Genomic DNA, 22,070 nt, shown 5'->3' on the forward strand with positions numbered 1-22,070 from the left:
TTGATTCCCAGGAAGTTGTACATGTGTGAAAATGCACTCTGAACTTATTGATTGCATCAGTTCATGTCAAGCTTAGGATAAATAATAAAGTCTGAACAATTTCCAAACTGGCGCTACTTCATGTCTTAGTAATTAATGGTTCTGAAGGAGTCCACTTTGAAAGTATCTTTTACACGAATAGATCCAGAAAGGGTAAGGTTTCTGAGCATGCGCGTAGTTGGGGACTCGTCCACTGCGTTAAAGACCGACTGTGTTTTGTATCTAATTCTAGTTGGAGGCTCCCTACCCTACTGCACAATAGAGAGCTGCGCCTAAACCTTGTTGACTGACATTATGGATTCGCTTGTCTCTAGATCTGCAGAAACTGGTTGGAATTCATCTCTAGCTGACAACACTCAATCCTCCAAGTGAGCTGCATTAACCTCGCATCTCTTAGTTTGATCTAGTGGCTACATATAGCTTTAGCAGAGGACTAAGCTTGAAGTCCTAATTAATTAAAAAGGAGTTTGGGTACGTCGGTATCGCTCCGCACACCCTTCACGATCGCATTTTATCTCTGCTGCGTTTGTATGTAGAGATAGTATCACACAAACACACCACACGTTTTGAGTGACAACAGTTCAACAGGGAGTTGATCGGTGCGATCGTGTCTGGGGATTTTTCTGGTCATTTTGCATTCCGAACGCAATGGAATAATTTATCTATGCTCAGAGTAAATTCTGACAGTCACGGGCTATATTGTTTGCAGGCACTTCCAAGTATTCGTATATCACAACAATGGGCTTGTGGTGGTCGATGTTTGCAATTTGGACACACCCAGGGATCTCAAAAGCATTATTAGCAGTCGTCTTGGAATTGATCTATCAACCCAGAAGCTGCACGTTGGGCGAAAGAAGGTAAAACGGACAATTTCTGCAAGAAAACTAGCTGTCTGACTGTTTTATGCACATCATACCGTTTTGTCTTCACACTATAATCTTTGTAAGAATTAGTTGTAGATCTTGTATGGTAGTTATTGGATTGTTTGTGTAACTGTTACTCTAAATCAACTATATTTTGAAGTCACTTTAATTTTTGTAAATATTGTAAGGTCCAACCAGTTTCCTAAATTTAATCGCTTCCTAATTTTTCTAGAAATCAGCAGATTAATTATACATCAGTGTTCTCCCCAGGATCTTTTGGTAGAGCAGGCTTGTTCATCTTTTTACTGGGATTCTTTCATTCGAATGAGACTGGGAAGAATCTTTCGTCCCAATGGGATTTTGATGTTTTTCGTCTTCGGCTGAGACGTTGAACTTCCTCAATGGAATAAATACATAGTCTGCAAAGTCTAGTCATTTTCCGTCTCGAAACACGCAAGACGAATTTGCCTGGCCAAAATTTAGACACTAAGTGTCATCTACTAAACCTAAAAATTGTCTGCATTGCTATGGAAACAACTTAACAAGCTTTTGGGTGTCAGAAAAGCAAATCAAAGTTTGTCAGCTTTGTCAACCAAATCGTACTCGCTCATCTCGACGGGTAGATTTGACACTTTTTTATGTTTTACGTCTGCCGATGCTGAAATTGCAATGGCACTACTTTTTACAATAGAAGCAAGTCATTTCGTACTTTGAAACCGCTCTGGATCGGACGTAAATATCGAAATCCCATTCAGACGAATTCGTTCAAACGGGATTTTGCTACCTAGCTTGATCTTTTGAGTGCAAAACACTACAAAACGTTAGACACTAAATCACGACTGTCACAGTGACTATTGAAACTTGTGAACGTCAGGACCAAAGGTCTATCCTTGGCGACCAGACCCAAGTTATTCTGTGCATTCAAGAATTTCTGGATCAATTGTAAATGTTGAAATCCCATTCTGACGAATTTGTTCAAATTGGATTTTGGGACTTCTCCTAATCTCCTGCACGTAAGATACGACAAAACGCTAGACGCTAGACATATCGAATCCAGTTATAGTCACTTCATTAAAAGTTAATTGCTTCCCTTGAATTTTTACAGCTCGCATCCCATTTGCACGAATTAATAAATTTAACTTCTGGCAATTACTTAGACTGTATCCTGTCTGTTGTCGTTTACCTATCAATTTGCAAACATTATGAAAAATTGAACAATTGTAAAAAGATGTCACAGAGTCGCTGCGTTGCTTCTACAGCTCAGATCTTATTCACACAACTCTGACAAATGGAATTTTGGCTATTCTCGTTTAACCATCACTTTGAAAACATTATGAAAAATTGAAACAAATACAAATTGAAACAATTGTAAGAACCAAATAATGCATATTGGATGTGCGTTTCTGAATTTATTATTAGACATGGGTCTCTGGTTATAGTTTACAATCTAAATTATTTAGGCTATGTTCGACTTTGAATTGCTATAAATAATACAAGTAGAGTAACATTTTGAGAAAGTGATCAGATGCATGGGTCTGTAAGGTTCGGTATGCATGTATGGAACGTCCATTCAATTAATAATTGATACAACATTAAAGTTTGATTTGCAATTTATTGAAATTTGACATAATGTGAAGTTTCTAAAATATTTCAGAAAGAGAAACAGCACAAATTGGCTATTATATCACCAATTAATCCAAATTTAAAGCTATGGGTATTTGAAAACAAAAGTTTAGTGGTTTTGTGTTCATTTTCATTTTTGTTCTAAAATGAAAATTGAAAATAGTAGACTTCCGGTTGCATGATGTATCATTTATTGCAGGCCATTTTTAAAAATCTAATTTCCAAAACCAAAATAGAGAATTGAATGGACATTTCATACACTGAGTCCATCCCTCATTTTTTCATGGTTTTATACTTGTAAGTATACATAATAACACTACAAACTTATGCATCTGATCACTTTCTCAACTGTTAGTCTACTTATATTTACAGTGATTCAAAGTCAAACATAGCCTAAATATTTTATATTGCAAACTATAACCAGAGAACGTCTAAAAATATAATTCAGAAACGCACATCCAATATGCATTATTTGGTTCTTACAATTGTTTCAATTTGTATTTGTTGCAATTGTTTCAATTATTTGGTTCTTACAAATTTTCATAATGTTTGCAAAGTGATTGTTGAACGAGAATAGCCAAAATCCCATTTGGCAGAGTTTCGTGTGAATGAGATCTGAGCTGTAGAAATTCAAGGAAGCAATGCAGCAACTTTGTTACATCTTTTTACAATTGTTCAACTTTTCATAATGTTGGCAAATTGATTGGTAAACGACAACAGACAGAGTACAGTCTAATTAATTGTCAGAAGTTAAATTTATTAATTTGTGCAAATGGGATCCAAGCTGTAAGAATTCAAGAAAGCAATTAACTTAACGACGCAACTATATACTTGATTCGATGTGTCTATCATCCAGCGTTTTTCGTATCTTGTGAGCAGAAGATTACGATAATTGTAAGTGCCAAATCCAATTCGAACAAATTTGTCAGAATGAGATTTCAACATTTGTAACTGATCCAGAAATTTTGAAAGCACAGAATAACTTTACAATAACTGCGAAACCCAGTGTCATTGCGTTTTCATCATGGGTTGACATAAGTTATGCACATGAAACGTCCAATGCAGTCGTCACAAAAGGCGCAAGTACGTCTGGTCGACAAGGATAGACAAACTCGATTTAATTTTTCCTGACATTCACAAGCTTCGATAGTCATTGTGACAGCAATGTTATGATTCGATATGTTTAGTGTCTAAATTTTTGTCGTGTTTTGCACTCAAAAGATCACGCTAGGTACCAAAATCCCGTTCCAACGAATTTGTCTGAATGGGATTTCGACATTTACAACCGATCCAGAGCTGTTTCAAGTATGAAATGACTTGCTTCTATTGTAAAAAGTAGTGCCATTGTAATTTCAGCATCGGCAGACGTAAGACATGAACATAAAGTGCCGAATCAACCCCTAGAGATGCGCGAGTACGGTTTGGTTGACAGGGCTGACAAACTTTGGTTTGCTTTTCTGACTCCCAAAAGCTTTTTAAGTTGTTTCCATAACAGCGCAGACAATTTTTAGGTTTATTAGATGACGTCTAACGTCTAAATTTTGCCAAGGCAAATTTGTCTTGGGTTTTCGCGATGGAAAATGACTAGACTTGCAGACTGTGTAAAAGTGCGTGAAATGTGTGTATTCCATTTAGGAAGTTCAACGTCTCAGCTGAAGACGAAAACGTCAAAATCCCATCGGGACAAAAGGTTCTTCCCAGTCTCATTGGAACAAAGGAATCCCAGTAAATAGATGAACAGGGCCGCTCTGCCTTATTCTAAGCAATTAAGCTTTTATGTCATTTAGATCATTCAGATGCCTAGACCTGAGGATCTCGGAGTAAGCTTAATTAACTAAGACCGTGGGTAGTATCTCATTATGCGGAACACTACACTTTACACCCACGCATACTGCCATTTACCACGCTTTCGCAACTTGTGTGCACATGAATCATGTCAGCATTGTTGAAAGAAAACGAGTGGCAACTGATGCAGCTCCTAGCAGATCTTCCAAGCACAGGATGACTGGAGTGAGATCACCAGTGACTACATGATTTTTGAAATGATTTCCCATGGCTTCTGGTTAGTGAGGTGGAAAACAAGACACATGTGCAGTTGTACGGTCACTGCTACGTTTTCTTTCTCCAAAGACACAATCTAGGCCTATAAGATATGCACTAGGGAAAGTTATTTGGATTGATATCCCATGCAAAATGCTCACTCACCAAAGTCTGCTAGAGCATGAAAGAAGCTCGATTGGCCATGAATCGGCTGTCTTTATAGTGAAGCAACCTGTGCACTGTTGGGCACGAACAGGGGAATTTCTAGAGCTTTTGACGAAGCCGTATCTGTACAGACGAGAGCCTCATTGATCTGTAAAATATATAGAGTTTTAACAGCGTTGGGCGTGGCATTGGGGGGACGCCCACTTCACGCAGTATCCCGCTCTGCCTTTTAATTAAGATTTCTGGGGAGAACACTGATATTATTACATGTTCATATGTACTATACATATATACTATGTACACTAGTACTCATCACTTCACGTATGGGAAGTTGTGCCTCGCATTTCCATCATTCTTGCTGCGACATACTTACACACCGTACTGCAGCAGTACAGTACTGTCTGGCAGGCTTCTAAATTAAATCGCTTCCGAAATAGATACTTGCTCAATTTCCAATTAGTTTGCTTTCAAAATATGTATACTTGATTTACAGCACTTACCTGACACTGCAAGTAATTCAGGGACATTGTCCTATTGTCAGCCTATGCTTGACCCAGTCTATGCTACGGTAAGTTGAAGCAGAGTGCATCTCTACGCAGAGAATAGTGAAATGCATTGTTGTTGTTGTTGTTTTACTGCAAAAAAATTGCAGTTTTGTGTCGAGCAAACAACTGCAAACACAAAGCATCTACAATGCAAGCAACTTTTGGATTGTAGATGCTTGTCAAAGGCCATTGCTGTAAATGTGAAATCTAGTTTTGAAGCAACAATGAAAGCTGCACTTTAATTAAGCCTTTAAAGCTATAATGCGCCACTACCTAGTTGATCAATTTTTATACTGCAATGTTGTGGTGACCTTACATCTTAGTAGGGGATCTAGACTTTGACTAGTATAGAGGGGCACAAAACGTTAACATTTTGGAACTAATATGCAGTCATCTCCAAATAAGGTATTAGATATTTGCTACAAACATGTCACAAAACATAGCTATATGCAACACATTGTCATTGTCCTGGCAGTGCAAGTCAGCTGTTACAGTATCCTCATCACCATGCATAGGGTCAACTATAGCACCCTTTAGGATGTCGCTGAGCAAAAAAAAGTTAGAGCCAAACTGTTCAATAAAATATCATCAGCAAGGCATGTAGTTGACAATTGTTATCAGAGATCTGTTTTAATTGACATAAGCCAGTGATGAGTAGGGACGGAAGCTGCAAGGATGTCATTCACTAATGTGCTGACGTTTGGCTATATCACCTGTTGGCAGCATGCATTCCATCAGTCAATCTAATTGGCAACTCATCGCCAGGCCAGCTAGTTTATTTATATCTCCCACATCATCTTTCATTTTTAATCTCCTGAGTATCAGGAGAAAGTAAGTTTGCAGAGAAGGTGTAGAATAGCTCTTTCACTTTTTCCGTGTCAGACCAACTAGACAAACGTGATTAAGGAGATGAAAGCGCTCCACAGATTTTGCTGCTGTTAATGAGAGTCTTCAAGCGGGAGACAAGTTTTCCACTGGTTCTAACGACTGTTGCTGAGGCTCTTGTCAAAAAATTACTAGATAGATTGCTCTGAAATGGTTTGTGGCACGTTCACATGCCTGGTCTTGCCAATCACTTTCTAAACTGGGGCTTGTGAGCCACCCATTGGTGCTGGTTACCTATAGATACGTATACTGGATCTTTGTAGATAGCTTTTGTCATCTGCCAAAAGAAACATGTGTCAAACGGTCCTAGACAGTGTGAGAAAACTGTCTGATCAGCAGCTGCATAGGTCTAGATGGTAATGCGCTGAATGGATGTGTCTACTGTGCTCTTGTTGCCTACAGCAAGAGTGAAGACAACCGTTAATTAACCTACCTCGTTGCTTAAATTTGCGAATATTCTGATGTTTTACGTGTTGGTTGTTGTAAAGGTCGTTCTCAGGAAGCATGCAATGCAATTGGTAATTATTGGTTACGTATAATATAGGACTTTGTCACAACCATTGCTAAGAATATGTTCACTATAGAAGCGTCAGATGGCATGCAGTCGGTGGTCTTGTGCTTGCTGAGGCTTTTGCAGATGACGGATATCTGACAAGCTGGTGTGTGTGTGTGTGTGTGCGTGCGTGTGCGTGTGTGTGTGTGTGTGTGTGTGTGTTGTGCGTGCGTGTGTGTGTGTGTGTGTGTGTGTGTGTGTGTGTGTGTGTGTGTGTGTGTGTGTGTGTGTGTGTGTGTGTGTGTGTGTGTGTGTGTGTGTGTGTGTGTGTGTGTGTGTGTGGTTTCTAGTATAATATAATATATTTGCTTCCCTTCAACCCTGTAATTACTGAACCATATTATTACTATCTGAAGGTATATCCCACGAAAGACCTCAACAGTATCTACTAGTGACGTTTGATAAATCATTCTAGCATTAAACGTCCTCAGTTTTATTGAAAGGTGTTGCATCAGGTACTTCTGCGTCTGTGAAAATGAGTAACTTGTTACAGCGGACACGCTTGAAAGTTAATGTTTTGCAAACTTGCAGGGAGTCCAAATGCGTAAGTCTCAACAACAAGCAGGTAAAACTCTCAGGCAAGATCTCTCCAAAATCTCTTGATGCGTCAGTATGAACTCTTGCCCATCCGCATGCATGCTTCCTCTTGGATGTTCTTCCATTAATTAAATCGTGTGACAGTCACGTTGTCTTCTCCCTTATGGGATCTCACTCTCGACGGCAATCCGTATTCTCTCACTGCGTTCTGAAATAGACGTATGGCGGTTTCTGCCTTGTATTGCCGCAACACGACAGGTACACTGGTATCCTTGCGTAGTCATCTATGCCTCCGTGGATTACGAAACTCCAACGTATAAATGCTTGTGATTTCCATCAATATGCCCTAAGCTTTTGGGTAACTTAAGCGCAGGACGTGTCCATTTAACATCTTAATTCTTTCCACACGTGGAAAACAATTCTATATTTCGCGTACCAAAGTTATCAGTTCTTCGTCGGATATTTCCGAGTAGGTGACGCTGGTAGATAGATTACATTCCGCAAGACGTCTTTGCAATGTTCTTTCTGATATGCCTAGCAGGTTCGATATATCTGGAACTCGAAATCTGAATTCAACCAAATGTTCAAGCTGAGCAGCCGTGACATAATTGAAGAAAGCCCCGTCAGTGTCTACCTTCAGCAGCTTTATTGCTAGAAGGAGATCTTGCAAAACGCATCGCTTTTTGCAACACGGACAGACAACTACAGAGTTTGCATTTAGAACAAATCCCCAAGACGAATGATATTGGTACTAGCAGAGAATGTAACCCTGTCGTCTACGTTCGTCCGCCGTTTCGAACGTTCGCTGGAAATTTCTGATAACAGACCTCCCCCAAGACAAATTCCTGACTTGAAAACCACTTTCACTACCATCGGAACACATTTTTGTAATAAAACGAAGGAAATACGAACAACAGTAAAGAAGCTTCCAGACTGTATTGCCTAACACGTCTTAGAGAACCGTGTAATTAAGTTATCAAAGCATGTCTTACGTACAATTCAATTCTCTAATGTAGACGTATGTTGGGACCGTATGTTGGCACCACATCTTTGGGACCGCATCTTGGGATCGCATGTTGAGACCGCATGTCAAATCACACTACATGTCAAGAAAGAATGCTAACGAGTCGTATCGCACATTGTAATCGCATCTCGTCGAATATTGACCGTGGCGGCGTTCTATAGTAACGGAGCGAAACGTTTGACCATGCAGTAGGGTTTGAGCAATCCAGCACGTGATTTTTTACCAATCGTACGCTAACCAAGTGACGTGACCAAATGTCAGGGTACGCAAAACTGGATAACGTCGTTGAACGGACGTATTCTGTGAATAGCATCTCCGTTACGAAACGTAACGCTGTTGACGTTTCAGTACGTTACATTACGTTACGTTTGTTCCACGAGATCTGTAAACCGGTCTGTAGTACTTAATTAATTAATTAAACTCATTTTCGGATCACCTTTAGCGACATCGGCAGTTTCCGGTTTCACGATTCTGAATACAACGAATTGTTTGTCTAGATAGATGACGAATGGCCATTGCAAAGCCAGCTTGCAATGTCGGGGTCATCCCCATCGTCAAATGTTCATCTTACACTCTCTCTGCTTGGCGGTGGAGACAGGAAATCTGGTTGGTACACTCGAATCAATCTATACATGCTGTCTGTCTTGTAGAGACTTTCGTAATTTTTTTTGTTTTTTTTTGCAGTAGAGGTGCGGGAAACTTCTTTGCCGTTCCGCTCTTCGCATGAATGCGACAACAGAAGGGGCGATGATGGCAACGACGGCGCGGCTTTAGATGATGAACTGATGGAAATACTAAAGGTGGTCTTTCCTAGTCATCATGGACGGTATGAAGCTATACTTGCAGAACACGATTTGGTCACTTGTAATGCAGTATGCGACGTCGAGATCGACGAATTAGTTGATGTCGGGTTTACTAAAATAGCAGCCAAAAAGCTCTTGAATCGTTGTAATACAACAACCATTGCCGTTTGCATCAACGAAGACTCGTGCATTGTCGGACACATTCAGACGACGTCGCTTGCTTATTTATCTCGAGTTAGGAAAATCATAGTTCATGCAAACGTACCCGGCGTACCTTTCAATTTCTTATTTGCACACCGTGGCCACCCCGTGACGGAACAACAGGAAGCGTCTTGGCAAGTGAAGCAAATTGTGACCAAAGATAATGGGATCGTGCTTGTGGACGCTGGTGAAGGTCAGAAAGATGTGAGTGGTACAGTAAATTAACGATTATTAACGTTTATTTATTGCCGTTGCAGAGGTGACAACTCGGCCTCTTCATTGCGCTGACGAAAGCCATGTGAGTACGCACAGCACAACCAATTCAGCAGAGAAGCTTACCGATTTACAAAGTCCACGAGAGAATGAGATTGAAAGCGATTCTTTAGCTAGCGACAGCTTAGAATTTTCGATATGCGCAGCAAATTCTCGTGACAAGCGAGACAAAGGTAGCAACCACCAAACCAGCTTCGTCCAAGATGTATACCTATATTGATGCATAATATTGCAGATTTTTTATTGTATGCTACAACTAACGGTGAAGAGAAACGGTTTCGTCGAAGTTGTGAAGTTGTTTCTGCTGTAAAGGAAAAGAAAGAAATAGTGCAAGTAGTCGACGGTGGAAAAGACGATCTAGAAAGAGCTGGAGGATACGAAGACAGACGCTCAACTTTAGCTGATTCATCAGAACATCGAAGTCCGTCAGAGCCAGCTTTAGATTTATCTGTTCACACGTACGTCAGTAAGCCAACTGCACACGATGTCGAACGGAAGAGTTCGGCTACTAAGTTAAAACAGTTGACGCATAACGATGAAATTCCCACCAGGAGAGAATCCTTATATGAATCTCCAGGCAGACGGAATCTTGTTAGGGCTGTCCAACAGTCACTGCTTGGACTGAGCATTGATGCCAAGATTGCTCACCAAAATCCTTATAGATCTCGAACAAGCAACGTGGTGGAGCTAGTTTCTTTCTTTCTCAAAACCAGACGAGACAAAAACAGAATCATGTTGTTTTGTGCAAAGCGTAACCGAGAAGAGAACAAATGTATTTTAAGAAACCTTAGGGTGTTTTTGAAGGACAGTTTACAGCTTTCAGGTTGTGCTGCTCTTACATTTGTGAGACTGCACCCAGATTTACCGAGTGGAAAATCCTACCAATTATGTGGTCCATTTGAAGCCGTTCAATCTGATAACAATATCATAGTTTTGGCAGAGAAGCTTCTCGTTGATGATTATTCTCTGCTGATTCAAGTCTTTATAGCTAAAGACCTGCCATACGTGTTTAGTTTCAAGTTACCAGAGTGGCTGAGAAAACGAAATGCACAATCCGTAGTCATAGGTCAAGATTTTCCGCATGCAATTCAGTTGTCCTCAACTTGGGACGCTCTCGGTGACTTGCACAATTCATCAGTCCATGAAACTGTACATGGCGGGTCTGCTAGACCGACTGCTGAAGCAATTTCTAAGAAAGCAGAGAAAGTTGTAAATAAGACCGAAATTACTAACAAAGATCTCAGATCAAACCCGAAGGGTTCTTTCAAGCAATTTGAACCGTGTCCGCTTCGCAGTGCGTCTCATTTCTTTTTCGACTTGTCAGTACCATTTTCGTCTCCTCAAGGATTGATTGTGCAGAATTCTGAATCCTTGAACAAGGCCGTGGCAGCATATTGGCAAAAGAGGATAAAATATAACATTCATCAAATGATGACAGAAAGCGAAACACTCTTGACTCTAACATTTTGCAACATAAATGTAGTAGCGAAGAATGGAGTTTTATCTGCAGTTCAGAAGTCGCTTCGAAAGCAGAATGTAGTCACGTCCACAGATTTCAATTGCATTGTTTGTAGTTTTGGTGTTGATGTTCATGTCTATTGGCCTGAGATCGAGGTTAGTTGCTCGAATGGTAAACAAATTGTGGAGCGTATTTTGGATGATCTGAAATCCGAAAATTGTGGCGAATCGTGGTGCGAACGTATAGGTGATCCGTACAAAGTCCAAAGTATGCCTATGGTCGGATCGACTTGCGGTGGTAATGAATTTTTAGTTCTTGGAGAATTCTCTTGTGATGGGACTTTAGTACGCAGTTCAGAGGAGTTGATGACAGATTTTAAGCTGCTGCTTGATTTAACAAATTTGAGAAGAGGCAACAGGACAGCTAAGTTGAGCGAGAAGTCCAGACAACGAAAGAGTACAAAAGTGATCAATTGGAATGCAAGACAAGTGACGACGTCTAATACAAGTATATCGATTTATTGTTAGATTATACACTGCATGTAATCGGTTTTAATAGTACACGTTTGCTTGCGATTAGGTGGTGAACGAAGGCCTCCAAGTAGGCCAGGAAGACTTTGGAAGTATGACGAAAATAACATTCTTCCAGCGGAAGAACGAGGTTACGTGTACAAATCATTGCAGGAGTGTTCAAAGTTGGAAATTCCTTTCGAGGTCGTTCAGGAGGCAGTCACGTTTGTTGTTGGATGTCTAAATCAGCGCATGAGAGGAGTGATCGCATTTGGAGTCGGAGATAAACAGGAAGAGCAAGATCGATTTCTTCACGGTCAAGTGCTAGGTCTTTGTATAGATGGTATTGAGCAAGAAATCGTAAAGCATTTCGAATACATGAAAACAGAGATGATTCGTACGGATGATCAACCGGACCAGACACTGCCGAGGGCTGAACAAGAATGCATATCTTTACATATTATAGACGTTGTGCCCCGACGGAAAGAACATCCTCTTCAAATTGTGGAAATTGAAGTAGACCCTGATGCGAACGTCTGCAAAGGGAATGTGTACATTGCTCGGAAGTTTAAGAAAAATGAAGATTTCAAGCAAGTGTCAGACTCTTTGAAAAACTCTGATGGGGACATATTAGGCGAATTGGCGCCTTACATTCAGGAAGATGAAGGAACAAAGAAGTTATCTTGGCCTGATTTTATGAAACATAAAGCTACTATTCAAGGCAGGTTTAGACGAGATGCAGAAACTCTTAATGGGGACAAGGGTAAGCTCTGTATACATATGTTGGTAACTTTTCCCTTTCTAAAACGTTTTATTTTTACAAGATTGGCCAAATGAAGAAGAAGTTTCTCAACTGAGTGGAAAACTGCACAGAATTCTTCACAATCTCGACTTCGATCGTTTTCGATATATTCTGATATGCAACGCAATTTCTGGAGAAAATCGAGAAAACTCAGAATTAGGATTTTTAGCAGAAATACCCTGGACGGCTGTAATTGATTTCGATTCTAATTCGGAGACCGGTGGAATGTACGACTTAATGCACCGTAACTCATCATGCGAAGGAAGAGGGACAGGTGGGGTGTTCAGTAAACAAGTCAGTGTACTTAACGTTGAGGACTTCGAGAACCGATCTACTATCCATAGCATGTTTGAATCAAACTCTGGCACTTGCTGGATCTTTGCTAATGGACGTAAAGATGTTTCTCTTGCTCAAGAGACGTTCAGTGATTGGGTTGCTAATTGCAAAAAGCCAGCAGAGGATGCTTTGTCTGCATGTATGCATATGCAGAAACCTTTGGTGTCAGTCTATTTGCTAGTTTCTGCATCGAGCCTTCAAGAATTGGCGTCGTTGCTGCAATTCAATTTTAGCATATTAGGTCCGAGGCAATCAAGGAAAGGAATAGCACTGATATGTGAAGACGGCCCTATTGTTCAAGATTTAAGAGCTTTGGCACGTGTCGATGTCGGTGAATGTTGTGTAGCTGGAATGCATTGGGCTTGCGTCAAAGACAGTATTTGCCAAATGCTTATGGGAAGAGAAGTGTTCGATCTTAGTACAGAGAAACACGTGGTATCATCTAGTGATACGCCGGTAGCAGTTCCTCTTGCGAGGATGAGGGCATGGGAAGATATCAATGTTGTTGGGTACTATGAATGCGAATATGAAGCTGAAAACGCTTCTGATGAGATGGAGAGATCAAGAGACAACTTTTATAAGGGTGAACAGCCGGAATGGCTCAACTTTTATCTCCGTCATGACATTGAGAGGTCTCTACTTCGGAAGCTCAAGGATGAGGTTCAGCAACGTCTGGAGAGTTTGAAAGGCCAGAACTTCGGTCAGGAGCGTGACAACAGAACATCTATTCGCACGGTGGTACTTCACCATTCTCCAGGCACCGGAGGCACAACGTTGTGCAGACGGGTTCTTTGGGAGTTCCGCAAGACTTTTCGTTGCGCTTTGATCCAAGCTATTACAAATAGCACTGCCATGCAGGTCTCTTCGCTTTATGATTTTAAAGAGTCACACACGGGCCCAAATGCTATATTGCCGGTTTTGCTTTTGGTGGACTGCGTCAATACGCATGCCTTTCGCTCTCTTTGTTCAGATCTCAACAGAAGTCGCGTAAGGTCTGTCATTTTGCAATGCAGGCCTATCTTATCTGAGCCTCTACAAAAGAAACAGATCTATGGAGATGCCGAGTATCATCTAGATCGTCACTTGTCTAAGTCCGAAATCAAGCAAGTTGCCCATCTTATCAATCAACTTGAACCTGATCGTGACAAAAGAACGCAGATTATTCGAAACGTTAAAAGCAATCAGCAAATTTTGTATTTTGGACTGCAGTTGTTTGGACAGGAGTATAACCACAAGTTGCTAGAGAAATATGTGGTCTATCACTTGGAGAATGTTGCGGAGCTGGAGGTAGAAATGCTGAAATTCTGCAGTCTGGTCTACACTTACATGCATGTAGGAATTCCCCGATCGTGCGTTCAGAGCTTACTGTCTCCTCTCGAAGGACCGTTTCGAGTAAGCATGGCTGATATCAGTGACACAACAGCAGATATGATTGTTTTGAATACAGAAGGATACGAGACGTACGCATACGAAGGATACAGGCCCGCTCACCATCTTATAGGAGTAGAGGTTCTTCACCGTTTCCAACTGCTTGAGACTGCAATGCAATTTCTAGACAAAATGGTTGGTAGGCGTTCGGAATATGCTGCGAACATCCTGACAGACATAGCTATACGTCTGTTTACAAAACGAGACGCAAAAGTTGGTTGGGACGAAGAGAATGTCGATGGAGACGAGGACATTGCGGCGGAAAAAACTTCCGAACATGCGGGTCGTGTGCAGTTACGGCGGTTTTCTCCCTTTATTACTACTCTCATGAAAGATGAAGGGAAGTTTGAAGCTCTCGAGCTATTGCTAGTTTTGTGCGAGAAAACGTTGGGGTGTCCCGGTAATGCATTTGTCTGGCAGCATCTTGCACGATATTTAGCATACGAAGTCGGAGAGATGGAGCTACCTCGAAAGTTTGCTGGTTTTCTTTCTTTTCTGTTGTGGGGAGAGACATACTGGTTGCACGACGACAGTGACGATGGTGATTCAAGTCTCGAAAAGCCAATAGACAAGTACACGGGCTATGAAGCTGCTGTGATGGCAATCGACAAAGCTATAGATCAAGAAAAAGATCGAAGCATTTTCCATACTACAAAAGGCCTTGTCTATAAATTGCAGTTGTCTCCTTACAAAGCTCGTCCTTGTTCTGTGGAGAAGCTTTACGAAGTGATACGCACAGCTCAACAATCGTTTGAGGCTTTCGAAGTAGCCAAGAACTGTCCAATGGCGTTCATCAATTGGTATGCAATGATTGGGAAAATTGAAGTATGCTTAGATCTTCTGGCAATAGTAAAAGGTTCCGAGGTATTCAAAGGTTACGTTTTGCCAGCAGATCACAAGAAGGTGTTTCGAGAATTTATGGATGGCTCGGATACTCCAAAGGAAATGCGTGGTCTTGATCCTGATCAAATAGCTTTCATTCGAGGAAGAGAAGAATGCATTCGTAGAACCCTTGATGACATATTCGAGTGCGAACATTTGACAGGACGCTGGGACAAGAAGCAACGGTATGAGTATCAATCTGCACAGGCAAGGGGAGCAAGATTGAGGCGTAAATTTGTTGAAGTGTCCGATTGCCAGTACACAATCGACTTAGCAAAGAAAGAACGGAAAACGGAGTCCTCTCCGGAATTAAGAAGGCAGATGGTTGAGGAGATGTTATATGTTCAAGGTGAAGATCCCTACAGTACTTGGGTGGCCTTTAGTGACAAAGATATGAGTGAAATCGCTCGATGGTTGAAACCAAGCTGTAGTGTTCAAAGGGGCAGACTGAACACTGACACAGAGACAACAGTACTAATGTTTGTAAGAGCCTGTGTAGAAGGACGCGACGTTGCTACGTTAAACGGTGGTACTAAGGAGCTCATCGCCATTGTTAACAGTTGGTGCAGTTCTAAACCCAAGAGCGCTTGGGCTCATCTTTTCCAGTATATGTTGTACTTTCCATTACCGAATCCCATCTGTACTCCAGACAAGGAGGTGGTAAAACAGGCTATAAACTGTTGTCTGACGACTATTCGAAACAAGCAATATGCACCTCGAAAATCCCGTCCTCGCTACTTTTTTGGTAGAGGCGAAGGCATCGCGATGATTATGTCTGCGGCCAAGATAAGCTTGGATTATTACGAAAATACGACAAACTTTTGGCGCAGTAAACGCGTCATGGCCAGCTTAATTCGTCTAAAAGGAACCAAACACAAATTTGGACAGATTATGTATCAAGGGATCGAGGTTAGCTTTGATAACGAGCTTTATCCAAAAGAGAGCAAAGACTGGTTGTGGTTTTATTTGGGATTTACCATACAGGGACCTTACGCTTACGATCCTGTCGACCAAGAAAAGTATGACGAACTGAGAAAAGTCGACTTGTCGACTCTTCCGGACATTCCTCTCAGGTCGTCACCCAAGCCTCATCGGTCTTTAAGAAACCAAAATAGGAGAGATCAGAAAGGGACTACTGAACACTTTCAGAGAGCAGAGATTCCTCCTAGGTTTAGATCTGCAATAGACCAAGCCGAGAAAGTGCCGGCTTTGATACCGACTGCTCAACTTCCTAAAAAACAGATGTGGAAACCAGCAAACTCATCGCAGCCGTTTCGTGATTCTGTACAAGAGAAAAATAGATTCGGCAAATCAGAGGACATAGAAGCGACACCGAGCTACACTTCAGACTGGGATAAACATGCAGCTGAAAATCTTCATGACTTCGATACGTCGGATCACCAGCATCAATCGCAGCAGTGGACATTTGAGTCTGTCGACTGCTTAGCGAAACGGTTGAATTCTCGGTCAATGGGAAAAGGAGACGCCGACAGAAGCAAGTTATTAAGTAAACGGGACGCTGAAGTTGTTAAGGATGCATATGCAAGCACCATCAACGAGAAAGACAAAGATGTTTTAGATACGGAAGTGGTTGTGTCACAGATACATCCTTCTATCAATACAGGGCAGATAGCAACAGTTTTTTCATCGTTTGGAATTGTACTAAAAGTCACTAAACGAAATGCGAAGACGGCTGTTGTGCTGTTTTCTACTTCACAAGGAGCGTCAAAGGCTGTCTCTTGTGGAAAGGTGACAATAGGAAACTTTAGAGTGATAGTTAAGAGAGCTGACAGGAAAGCTGAACCGTTGACTGCAGTCGGTGATTACGGGCAAAGTCTTATTGGATCAGGAGAGAGGAGAGTCAGACAGAAAAGAACTACTTGTGACCGAGGAGAAACTAGTGTATTTACTTCGCCTAGCTCACGTATTACAAAAAAGACACCAACTTGTGAAGACGGTCATGCCGTTCTTATTCAAAATATTGACCCTAGCACACAAGACGAAGACATTTGGCTTATTGCCAAATTAATTGATGAAGATGCTCAAGTAGTTCGGCTGTCAGATGGTAGTGCCATTGCAACCTATCGAGACTATCAAACTGCTTGTTTAGCCCAAAAACAGCTTCATGGTCATGTTCTCAATGGAACCAAGAATCTGCAAGTAAAACTGTTACCACCCGACGAAGACTCTCGGCAGCCTGTCCATTCCAGTGCTCCACAGTCAAAAGCTGTTGCTAAATCTTTGGACACCCAACACTGTGACCAGGAGTTTAATCAACTATTGCAGGAGGAGGTTATAATCTTCTTAATTGTAGTAGAATTTTGTAACGGATGACTTGCATTTTTGCAGCTAATCATTTTTCACACTCAGTTGCTGGAAATTCTAGCAAATCTGAAAGTAGATGGCTGCTTCAGAGAGGCTCAGGCAATCCTACCCGTTGTTACAACAATGGATCATTTGAGAACTACTGTAGAGTCAATCACCGAGAAGGTATTTTGTGTGAACTGGTTTGTGCATGCGTCTGTGCATGAGTATTATCTAAAGATCTCGTTTGGGTCTATTGTTATCTCATCTAGGGATACCAGAAACCTAAAGAGATGTCTGCTCTTTGTCGTCATTTGCACAAACGAAAGGTTTGGGACCATATTCTTATAACCTTGCATCAGGGGCGTTGGAAGCAGAGAAACTTTAGTCTAGCGTAACGTGCGCTAAAGGAGCGTAAAGGGCGTGGTCATTGACATAATATGATAGTCAGTAATTTCTATTTCTAGACGACCTATAGAGAACAACGACGTATTACGCATTATTAACCCAATGAGAGTTATAGTAGTGCCTCTGTATGGCTCTGATTAATTGGAGGTGGATGAACGCTTTGTAGCAGCCTAGGTTTAGCACGTTTGTGCTTCTTTATCCTAAACAGTAGTTTGCTGCTTTTTTCTGTGTTACGCCGGCACATCCTCACTAATCTAATATATTTATTACGATGAGTGAAACACTAAGTACAGTAGTAAAAGCGGTCACGTGACGACTTGCTAGGCGATCGCGTAACACGTGACCAAGTAAATGTCTCGTATGTCTAGACTCTGGTGGTAGACGTGACAAGCTGCATAGCTATGGCACGCGGAGGGTTTGCACGGTATACATAGTGCTTCTTCATTAACCGTAGGCGTAACGAGGGTTATAGTAGTCGTTTTACCGGAAATGGCGACCGACTCGACGGAAACGACCATGTAGACAACTTTGGAATGTATAGCGTGCATTCATTGTTATCGCTCTTGTAATCTCGACATATTGTTGTTGGAGCTTCCGCTAGTATGTAAGCAGAGTCACGCAGGACGTTCCAATGTTGATTACTGAAAATGACTTTCGATTGTACGTTCGAGGTCATAGCAAACGGAGAGTAAGAACAGAGAGTAAGTGAACCTGAGACAAAGCGCCACACCGAAGTGATTTACCGTTTGCTGATAAGATTGCCTGTCCTTTCTGAGCCACCTGTATAAACAAGTGTTGGGACGGTTGGGTCTATGTAGTGACATGCACGTTGTGCGAATTTCTGCATGCTTTGGTGTTAAAGGAGCATTCCGGAGATAGGCGCTAAAACCCGACAGAAGTACGTTAAAAACGTTTAATTAAAAACTTAAATACTGACGGGGCCGTTTCAAGAATTTTGTTCGCCAAGTGAAGCGTTTTATTGCGCGCCATCAGATCACGTGAGCCTTACCGACGCAATCGCGTTCCCGGAAATGGTCTGTCTGTTGTTTCCGTCGCTCTAAGAACGGTGGAAACCGTCGTGCTACTTCAGACTGTCTACAGACTGACCTTTTCGTGCGATTTATTCCGTCCGGCAACATTCGAGAGAATTGGCGTTTTGTGAGTGTTTTGGCGTTAGAGGCAGTGGACGCTGGCGTCGATCGTGTTCTAACAGTTTACGAAGCACTCATCCCTACGCAGAAGCACTTTCCGCGAACTCCCTGATCACCGGACCGCGCTATTTCGGCTGCGCAGTTCTCCGGAATGCTCCTTTAATTTGTGCAAACAAGTGTACGTATGCAGCAACTGTCTGGTGTTGTTGCGATTGGAGTGCGTACCTGAGCCTCGTTGTTGAGGCTAAAACCAATAGTTGGGTGTAGGAACACACGCATAGGCAAGTTTCCTGCGTTGCAGTGGAAGCACATTGCTACTTCTAAAAAGTCAATTTCTGGGCGCCTAGGGTTCTGCGCTGTAGTGCTCCCTTTCTTAGTTAATCAGCTATAGCCTCAACCGGATGTCTGCGGCAATACTAAGCAGCTGGCGAAGTCAACTTTCCGCATATATTGGTTCAGCGGCCCTGTTCCAACGCCTCTGTGCATGACTATTATAGTATGTTTTCTTGCTCAATGCAGTTATGTGTCAACGTTCGGGGGACCACTGTACAGTTTGGTCAACGACTTGCCGAGTTGTGCAGTCGGAAATTTGATGAACATCTTCAACAGGCTCATCTGCAAACTTCGATGGTATGGTATCGCCGAATTATTGTAGAAATTCCGGATACGCAATATTTCTTGTATACAGGGAAGAAGACCTACAGAAGACCTTGAGAGTATTGTACTATTTATGGCCCATTTGTATATCAATGAGGTGAGAAGTATAATTATTACTATTTTATAGTCTATCTGTCACTCTATCAGTGTCTAACAGGTATACTTGATTTTTGCAGGTACTGAAAGCTTCTATTGTTCATTATGCTATCTCCAATTTATTGAAAGGCCGCCATGCTTTCTTTTATGAATGTGCTCAAGTGGCTTTACGTGATGCTGGCCGTAAACTAGAGGAAGAAGACAGCGTCCGTTACCTTGTCTTGCTCATTTAACTGATTTATGCAATTTATGCTTGTTCTCTTTAGAAACCTGTTGAAAGACATTTTCGAGATATTGAAAACATTTTGGCAAAAGGAGCTTTAGACAGCAGGACAGCTCTTCTTCTCAAGAATCTTGTGTATTTGAAGCGGGTAAGTAATACTAGATTGATATGTGTAAACGGTTCCGTTTAGGATGTTTAGATACACGTTACACTTAATTCACTCAACCGACTAGTACCCCCAGACAAGAGTTTCATTTTGTGCAATTGACATCGCTACTCGATCCTGCTTGATTGTGTATATAGTGGTTCAAGGCCGTACTTGCCCGTCTCTGGAGAAAGATGAATGGCCTCTAGAAATAGTTGCCTATATTTATTATTAGCTTTGAAAATTCAGATCATGTTAGGTGCGAAATATCAAATACCCGTGGGTGCCTTGACGGTCAACCTTGACACAAGGGTGGGTATTGTGCTGGGGTTTGCAAGGTGAGCGCCATGGGAAATCAAATGAGTGCCAGTCAGGTTTCATTGCTAATTAACTGTAGCACGCCACCTTTGCTGACAAGAGAATATTGTATTACATACTACACACACACACACACACACACACACACACACACACACACACACACACACACACACACACACACACACACACCACATATATAGTATGTATGTATATATACAATTTCAAAAATTGTACAACATTGCACAGGAAGGTAATCTCTCACTGCTTACACCAGACCACAACAACACAATATCACCTAATATGTGATATCAATGTTGATAATATTTACTTCTTGTTATTGTTTGTTCTATCTGTTTTGTACGTCCTTGCATATTGTCGTCTGTAGTGCACTAGATTTCTGTGTGCGATGCAATAATAATAACAATAATCCATGATTTGGGAGTTCAAACTCCAGTGACGACAGTAAATTATGAAAATTGTCTGTCTTTCTCATGTTTCTCTAGCTTTATCCATGAAACTATGACTCGTTTCAGTCGTTGGGGAGTCTCTGTGGTCTGCCGAATGGTCCGCTGACAATGACGTTCAGCACTTTCCTAGTGGTCATTAATATCCACTAGGCGTGCTGTACCGAGTTCGCAGTCACCGTAATGCCTGCAATCTATATCAAATTGGTTAGTCATTGATCGCCGTGTAGACTACACCGAAACATGTACGCTGCTGGGCTCACCTGCTGGGGTGGTGGGCGCCCAGATGGGGTAAAGACCCCAGTTGCCCATCATGGAGGGGCATAACGACACATAATAATACCCCAAATGTCGCATTTGCACAGTCAACGCTAACCTCACTAATAGTCATTTCAGTTGCTAAGTAACGTTGTATAATGTGTTCAGGATGCTTGGATTGATTTCAGTACACTGAGTTCATAATGCGACATCTATTTAGAACAAACAACAGCAACAGGAACAAACTCTCGTTATTTCTGCAATTGTCCCTATGTAAATGGACGGTTAAAGTAGTGTGCGTGCGTATATATAGCTTGTAGATAATGGCTTTATAGACAATAATTTGTAGGCACAGTAGACGTTTTACCGGAATTTTTGTCATTCATGGTTCTACTACTTGTGTATTTTTCTGTAAATAACTATCATCGTTGTGGTTGTGTACTAAACAGTAAACAAATGCTTTGCCAATATATGTACAATTAAATTGCACGTTCCCTGTGTTAGCCTACAGAAGTCAGAAGTGGGACTCAGACAGAGCGGTAAAATAGGACCTATGGAAACAGACCGAGACGTGACCTGGTAAAGGATAGAAGGACAATTGGTTTGTGGAATTAGGAAGAAAACATGGTGCTAGACTTGAAAGCGTCATAACAGCTACAGCAGCTAGCTCCAGAAACTATTCACAGATCAGGATGAACTGCTACGCCAGCCTCTAGAATGTGTAGCACACCCTAATCTAAAGCAGTTCACAAAATAAAGGGAGTTGATGATACATGTCCACTGTCTACTGTTCTAGAAGACAAAAAGCCAGGTCTTAGCAGTCTCTGTTCTCAATGGTAGTTTGTTCGCGAATAAGTCGTTCGTAAGAAGTGAGGGATACATGACAAGCTACATACAAGATGGCAACGGGTGGTACAGCACCAGAAAGCACACTAAGCAATGTAGTCAAGTAAGTGATGTGATGCAGCTAGATGACATCACAAATCAAACGTAATTAAGAACACACTTGCTCTTAATGGTTGTAGTTGCAGATAGATCAATAGTAATGACTGCTTATTGAAATCAATTTTTAATAG

At 41.6% G+C, this 22,070-nt stretch overlaps 2 protein-coding genes across 2 annotated transcripts; both read left to right on the forward strand.

Moving 5' to 3' along the window:
* The first annotated feature begins 238 nt into the window (after positions 1-238).
* On the forward strand, positions 239-9,503 carry LOC134178508 (uncharacterized). The gene is made up of 4 exons (XM_062645383.1): positions 239-407; positions 749-896; positions 8,772-8,880; positions 8,959-9,503. Exons 1-4 carry the CDS (start codon positions 334-336, stop codon positions 9,501-9,503), a joined length of 876 nt encoding a protein of 291 aa, XP_062501367.1. The 5' UTR covers positions 239-333.
* A 780-nt stretch (positions 9,504-10,283) lies between these two features.
* On the forward strand, positions 10,284-21,477 carry LOC134178510 (sterile alpha motif domain-containing protein 9-like). Its single transcript, XM_062645385.1, has 10 exons — positions 10,284-11,517; positions 11,590-12,282; positions 12,344-17,259; positions 17,317-17,457; positions 17,544-17,600; positions 19,350-19,460; positions 19,519-19,584; positions 19,664-19,789; positions 19,850-19,954; positions 21,163-21,477. The coding sequence occupies exons 1-10, from the start codon at positions 10,284-10,286 to the stop codon at positions 21,196-21,198; spliced, it is 7,485 nt and encodes a 2,494-aa protein (XP_062501369.1). The 3' UTR covers positions 21,199-21,477.
* The last annotated feature ends 593 nt before the right edge of the window (positions 21,478-22,070 follow it).

Source organism: Corticium candelabrum, chromosome 4 (genome assembly GCF_963422355.1).
Source record: "Corticium candelabrum chromosome 4, ooCorCand1.1, whole genome shotgun sequence".
Lineage (NCBI taxonomy): Eukaryota > Metazoa > Porifera > Homoscleromorpha > Homosclerophorida > Plakinidae > Corticium > Corticium candelabrum.